Below are 7,347 nucleotides of genomic sequence, written 5' to 3' on the forward strand. Positions count from 1 at the left end.
GGGCTCTTTCCCTTTCTGGGTGCCTGCCTCGTACCCGCCGCAGGAGACGCCTCTTCTTGCCTTCGTTTGTCATTGCAAGTAGTAAGAAGGACTTTGGAGCTCAGCTTATCCCCAATATCAGGGGGTTCACACACACTCGGGGGAGCGCAATGGAAGAGGGACTTGGTTCTTGGAATCAGAGATAGACAACAATCCTGGAAAACCGAAGATCCCCCTGGCCAAAGCCGGTGGGTGTTTCGGGCACCAGGGCATCGTCAGAAGCCTGGAGGGGCTGGAAATCTGTCTACAGGGACAGAAGAAAGACTATCTGGGGCGATGCCCGGATGACCTCTACCACCTCCCCACATCCATTTTCAGCCTGCTTTGGGGTGGAGGTGGGGAAACCGTGTGGTGTTTATTTGCTCAGGGCAGGGTCGTGCATGTGTGGAGGGATGGCAGAGGCTGGAAGGCACTTGTTGCTTCGCGCTTCAAAGCCCAGAAGCGGATGCTCCTAGGCACCCTCCCAAGCCTGGAGTCAAGCTGCCGCCTCGGCCCAGGCTGCGCTCATCGCCCTGTTTCTGTCTCTCCCCAACCTCATCTCCCCAAGAAACCCCGAAGCTGCAGCCGAGCCCGGACAGGAGTGAACTGGTTGGGAGACTACGGCCGGGAGAGGAGGAGAACTTCCAAAGAACTTCTACCTTGAAGGGACAGAGGAAGCATAACTGAGATCTAGAAGTTTAGCGGTTCTTCAAAGGTGCTAGAAGTGGGAGGTAGCGAAGGCTCTATAGGAGAAAGAACCGAGACGCCGTCCTTTTTCGTTGTAAGAGATTCCTTGGCGTCCTTCCTCCGTTTTCACGGATCTCAGAGACCCCAAAACTCGACGACCACAGCCAACAGCCCCAAAGTGCCGAGCAGTTTGCAGACCCCACCGCCAGGCCTCGCCGGCCGCACTGCGTCCCGCCTTCCCTCCAACAGAATTACAGCCCGGAGCGGAGAGCCTCGTTGGGTGCCCCTTCCCGGCAGGGAGGCTACACCCGGCCTCGGACAGCCTGGGGCTCCCACCACCCGATGGGGCGTGGATTTCCTAGGACCACCGGGTTCGCCGCCGCCACTCCCTCTAGCTGCGCGTCTCCATCTCCACCATCCTGAGCCGCGGTCCCCACCTCCTAGGAACTGTGCGAAGTCTTCGCCCTCCCTCGTCTCTGGGGAGTTCCGCTGGGTTTCCCGGCCTTCGCTACCAGCCCTAGAGCGCACCGCTATTCCGGGGCCTCCAAAGCTGGGGGAGGAGCCGTGCCCGGGAGGGCCAGTCGGCTCGCAAAGTTTCTGTAAGTGGCATCTCGAGCTCGCCGCGAGCCAGCGAATCTTTACGTAACTTTGTGTCCAGGACAAGCGAAAGCGCGCTCCTCGGCGCGCGCGCGCGCGCACACACACACACACATTTACACACACGCTTACACACACACACACACACACACACACACTTCCACGCATCCACTTATACACATCGCACGGGACTGAAAACTTCTGCACAGTCTCCGTTATTTCCTGGGGTTCCACTGTCAAGTTGACCCTTTTGAACTTTTTGCAACTGTTTCTGAAGTTCCCCTTCTCCCTTTTCTTTCCCTCCCCATGTCTTCCCCAACCCCAGCCAGTAGGACTAACCTGTGGAATCCATGTCGGGTTCCTCCAGTAACCCACAATGCATGCTCTTCCCATGGACAGCACAGGCGCTCCCCAAAAGTCCTGATGTTTGGGGGTCCCCTGTGCTAGAGACGCCCAGGGAGGAAGGGAGTGAGGAGAGGAGAAGGAGAGACGCAGAGAGTGCAAGGGCAAAAGGATGAAAGAGGAAAGGAAAAGAGAGAGAAAGAAGAAAGAAAAGAGAAAGAGGAAAGAGGAAGAGAAGGGAGAGAGCGCGGAGAAGGGGGAGAGAGAAAGAGCGAGCGAGCGAGCGAGCGAGGGGACACTCAGTAATCCAGCCGGGCAAAGCCAAACCCGTCAAAATGTTTGCGGATGTTTCATGGGAAAAAGCATCATTTTATAGGAGCCCCGATGGGAGCAATGTCATTGATAGGCCAGCCGGCCTGATGAATGGCCGCTCGTCAGATGGGGCCGTGGCGAGGCGCACTGTGAAGCCCATTGTGGGCCTGTTTTGAATAAGAAAAGCCGCCTCCGAAAAGGGGGGCTCAGAGCGACGCAATCCCAGCCCTCCGACTTCCCCCTTCTATTATAGCAACGTTTTTCTTATTTAAAGTTCCAGAGGCCTTCTCCAGCCTTCGCCCGGCACTCATTATAGGCGGAATCAAAATTGGCTTAGATGCGGCCCCCTCTCTCCTCCCCACCCCTCCCTGGACCCGGCCAGGCGAGGCGCAGGCGGGGTGAGTGGGGGGCGACAGGGGACTCCGGGGAGCCTGGGGCGTCGCCTACGCGACCACGAGTGGGCCCCACTCCTTTGCCTCTCTTCTTGTGCCCACCCCCGTTGGGTCCCGGGCTGAATTTTGAGTGGGGGCCCTGGGAATGCGGGAGGAGGTATGCCTTGATCCCTTCCACGCGGATCCGCGGACACGCGTGGAGGCGACCGCTGAGGAGGGCACAGGGGAAGGGGAACTGCAGCCCTAAAACCTCACCCCCAACCTGGGCGGTGAGAAGGCTGCTTGGCAAGGAGGGTGTGAGTTCTCCTCCAGAACTTTGTCTTCCCCTGGATCTGCCTTCTTCACCGTGTCTCTCTCCTTTCCCTGTCTCCCTCTCTCTCTCTTTCTCTCTGCTTGTCTCCCTGTCTCTGTCTCTCAACTGTCCTTCTCTCGTCCTCTGTGTCTCTCTCTTTCTCCGGTTTTGGCTGCCTGTCTTTCTGTCCAGCCCCTGCCCCCACGTCTCTTTGTCTCTCCCCAGGACTCGGCCCCTCTCTGTCTCTATCCCCCTTGGTCACTCTGACACCCCCCTCCCCGCCTCTTCCCGTAACTCTGTCTGTCAGTCTGTCTGTGTCTCAGTCCCTCCCTCCGTCCTCCCGCTCTCACCCCCCTCGCCCCCCGCCCGCCCGCCCCCGCCAGCCTCCAAGTTTGTGAGAAGCCCCGGCGTCCAAGTGGGGACGCGCTTTTCCCAGGGTCCCCCTCCTCAGCTGAGTTTAAAGTACAGAAAGAGGGGGGCGAGGAGCTGGGGGGCTGGAAGTGGAAGTGTCGGGGGTGGGGGCAGACTGCGTCTCTGAGGGCCCCGATAAAGTGGCCGTTCGCGGGCCGGCCGCGCTGTGATTAGAATATGAATGGGGCTCGGCGGGCGGAAGAGAAAGGCGGATTACCCCGGGTGCTTTGACCATGGACAGAGGCAGCGCCGGCCGGGCCGCGGAAGGGGCGGGCCGGGCGGCGGGGTCCCGAACGCCGGGCGAGGGGGGACTCTACCCCGGACCCCACGCTGGGCGCGGTTTCCCGCAGTCCCTCGGAAAGCCACACCCCGTCGACCTCCTGAAGCGGGGCTAAGTGTGACAATGTGTGTGGGGGGACGAGGGGCCAGCACGTGTCGAGTTAAGGTCACGGTGCGGGAGGAAGGCGGCGGCACGGAATGAGGGCTGGACAGAGCCCAGGCTTGGCCTGTTTCAGAGCACTGGGTTCGAATCCCCACTCCGTAAATTCCTTAATCTGCCTGGCCTCGGCTTCCTTGTCTGTGAAATGGGGCAAAGACACAAAGTTTGGGGGAAGATTAAACGAGGCCGTGGATGTAAAAGGAGCTGAGCATTTGCTGTTTCCTCTACTTGCAACTCTCTTTACCATCTGCCCCTCCCAACATGTCCCCGCGTGGCTGGCTCCTTCCCACCACGCTGGTCTCACCTAAGTGTCCACTCCTCGGAGTGGCTGCGCCTGACCATTCTGTGAGGTCCTCTCTTATTTTGGCCGCTGCCTGGCTCATTATTCGTTTGTTTCGGCAGAAACTTTGTTCGCAGCTGTATGCTTAGAGCCAGGCACCTTCTTTCCGGCTGCGATGGTTGCTGAACGGAAAGGGGTCGATGAAAACCTTTGGCGATCGAAGGCGACGGTGGCAGTCACTGCTTGTCGTGATGTGTGTGGCGGCAAAGACCGTGGGGCTTTGGAGTCAGAAGAGCTGAGCGGCTAAGTCCACCGCTTGCAGCCTCAATTTCTCCTTAGGCGAAATGGGGCGAATGATGAGTCTCCTTTGCCGGCAGCAGAGGCCTATCCCAAGGTAGAAGACCGCCCCGGAGCTTGACCAGATGCAGGGAGATGGTCCTCAGACTCTGGAGAGCTGCCTCCAACCTGAGTGCGTTGGTTCCCTGGAAGAATCCTTCAGGGGTGCTGGGGACCCGGGGGGTCTCCAGAGGGCCGAAGGGACTATTATTATGGCTGTTACTATTCCTCTGATTTTCATTATTATACACGCGAAATGGAGATGGGGTGGGCCTGGCTCGCGGGGGAGACGTGAGGAGAAAGTGGGCCACGCAGGGTGGGGTGCATGCCCTGCGCAGCTCAGGACGCAGACTAGGTGGGGTGCAGCGGGTCCCTGCACTGCATTAGTTAATCTGGGAGGGCAGCAGTTCTCAGCCACGTGCTCTCAGTTTAAGCCTCAGCACCCTGGAGCTTAAAGAAGTGAAAAACAAGCACTTATTCATTCATTCCTTAGCAAATTTTTATTGCGCATCTACTATATGCCCAGCACTATTCTAGGAGCGGAGGATAGGGCAGTAGACAAAATAGACTGAAAACCTTTTTCTGCCTTCCTGGAGCTTACACTGGAGTGAGGGGAGGTAGATAATATACAAAATGTACAACTGGATTATATACGCTGTCCGGTGATGAGTGCTATGTAAGGGGTGGGACCAGGGAGAGCCTCTCTGAAAAGGTACCATTTGAGCTTTAAAATAGTGCTATCTAGGGGCTGGTGACAAGGGTGTGTTCACTTGTGAAAATTCATTGAGTTGTGTCCACTATGATTTTATGCAATTTTCTCACTATTTCAAACTTCCATAAAATGCTTGTTTAGATTTAATGCTAATAGTGGTTATAATAGTAACAGCTACCATTTACCCTTTGTGTATTGATTTTAACTGCTTCACTGTGACAGATGTTTTCCCGCATTCTCATTTAATTCACATAATACAACTAACATAACTATTATTGCTGTCCCCTGAGAGAGGACAACTGGCGTTCAGAGTGGCTCTCCTGCCCTTGGACAAAATGATGAACCATCCAGTTCTTATCTTCCAGGAGCTCGAAATCTAAAACAAATACAGCACAGGTCTGTGGTGGGGAAAGTGTTTGTGCTCTGGGAACCAACATGAGGGACATGAAACTGAGCCCAGGTGGCTGGTGTCAAGGCAGGCATCCTCCAGGATGACTAAGCCAGGCAAGGGGGTAGAGGGTGTCCCAGACAGGCCAGGGCAAAGAGGAGAGCATGTGTGGTATGTTTGGGGGTTGGACCCTGAGGGGGCTGCACATGAAAGGGGAAGAAAGAGGAATAGGTGATTTCTTTGGGAAGTAGGCAGGGATCAGATCAGGAGCGTCAGGCTAAGAACTTTATCCTGGAAGGGTTTTGAGCATATAGGGCTAGGCTTGTGTTATGGAGATACCAGTGGTCATGGTGTGATCGCAGGAGCGGTGGAGGTCATTGGGAGAAAGAGAGATCTTGATGGCTTGAAATAGAGACATGGCAGTGGGGGCAGGCAGCCATGACTGAGGTCGAGAAACTGAGGCAGCCGTACCCACCAGCCTTGGTGTTGACTGGACGTGGCCAGTGAGGGGCAAGGAGGGGTGATGTCCATTTTCTGACTTGGGCTATTGATACCACTCACACAGATGGTCCAATGCGGGGGAGGGGAGTGGTAGGAGGAGGGAAGGTTTAGCAGCCAAGGAAAGGTGACATGAAGTGCTCATACAACCTCCCAGTAGTCCAGTAGCAACAACAGGCAGGTAGGCCCGCAAAAGCGTGCAGGAGGCACTGCTGTGGAGACTGCTGCTGAAGCCCTTGGCATGGATGAATGAACAGCACAGAAGGGGCAGCTAGCTGCAGGATGGGTCCCTCGCAGATCAGCCGACAGAACTGCCTCCACTGCCGTGTTCTGCCCTGTCCTTCCCAATCCTAACACTCACTTCATTGCGATTATTTACTTGTCTGATGTTTTCTTTTCTTTATGGAACTTACCACCATATAAAATTATTTGTTTCCTCGTTCACTCTATGCCTCTCCACACCAGGACGCAAGCCTCAGGAGGACTGGACCTCCTGAGACCTCCTGGTCCTTGCTCACTGCTGTCACTTCTGTCTTGGGACAGCATTTACTGACCACTATGAATGGCCCAGCCCCTGGCCTGACTGGTAGCAGGGTGACACAGCCCCACAAGAGCACAGAATGATGGATTTCCTTGTGCAGCGAAGTCACTGGACCTGAGTTCTACACTTTGCATGGCACTGAAAGGTTCTGAGTTATTCTAAGTGAAAATCAGATAGCTCTGTTCAACTGATTCTAAAAACAAAAATTGAAAGGACAATATCTCCTCTTTAAAAATTTCCAAAACGTGCACATTTATATTTTAGAGTTGCAATATGTGTGGGTCTAAGCCTGGGACCAGGGACCGGGAGAGCCTCCCTCGGGACCAGGGAGAGCCTCTGGAGAGCCATGGTAGAGAAGCCTCTGCTGAGTAAGATTTCTGTTCATTCATTCATTCATTCAGCCAATACGTGAACAACTGGTCATGTGCCAGGCTCTGCTCTCGGCAGAGGTTCAGAGGTGAACAGCATAGACAAGCATCCCCCTGTCCCCTCCACCTCCTGGAGTTTACATTCTTTTGGGAAGACTAACAATAAACAAAGAAACAAACGATAAACAATATTCCTGCATTCATGGATCTTAGTAAAGACATGAACCCCAACCCTGTGTTTGTTATTGATTCATTTGCTAATTAGTTAATTACTTCACCAAACATTGCCTGAGCATCTTCTACCTACCTCTGTGAGGTGTGGGGATACATAGTCCCATAAGGCTCTGTTTACCTTAAGTTGTCTTGGTTTAGTGAGGGAGAGTCAAGACGAACTAGCCAACAGCTGGGTGAGTATTCTACAAGGGGTGACTGGAGCTGCCAGTGGAGGAAGGGATCCCCAGCTCACTCTGGAAATACCTGAGAACTTTCTTGATTTCTGCCCACAACTGTCACTTATAGTCAGAAAATGCAAAAAGACATATGCAGCGATTTTAAAAGGGTAGCAGTATGGCTTCTCGCCTTCTAACTCATAGAACACTGTTTCTTACGTGTTGGTGTACTGCAGAATCAGCTGAGAACTTGTCCACAACACACTGGTGAGTCCCAACCTCAGGGATTCTCAGTCAGAAGGTCTGCAGTGGGCCCAGGAACATGTACTTTATAAAAGTTTTATT

The 7,347-nt window shown here is 54.5% G+C and overlaps 1 protein-coding gene across 3 annotated transcripts in view; it reads right to left on the reverse strand.

Moving 5' to 3' along the window:
* Positions 1-2,084, reverse strand: part of RFX4 (regulatory factor X4) — a 139,697-nt gene extending 137,613 nt beyond the window's left edge. For 2 of the 3 annotated variants that reach the window (XM_033118696.1, XM_033118697.1), the window contains exon 1: positions 1,642-2,062. In XM_033118696.1, coding sequence (XP_032974587.1) covers positions 1,642-1,684 — 43 coding nt within the window. In that variant the 5' untranslated portion in view covers positions 1,685-2,062. Of the gene's footprint in view, positions 1-1,641 lie in introns of all 3 variants that reach the window. The other variant, XM_033118695.1, reaches the window with a different exon arrangement.
* Between the last annotated feature and the right edge of the window lie 5,263 nt (positions 2,085-7,347).

This window comes from Rhinolophus ferrumequinum, chromosome 10, assembly GCF_004115265.2.
Source record: "Rhinolophus ferrumequinum isolate MPI-CBG mRhiFer1 chromosome 10, mRhiFer1_v1.p, whole genome shotgun sequence".
Taxonomy (NCBI): Eukaryota; Metazoa; Chordata; class Mammalia; order Chiroptera; family Rhinolophidae; genus Rhinolophus; species Rhinolophus ferrumequinum.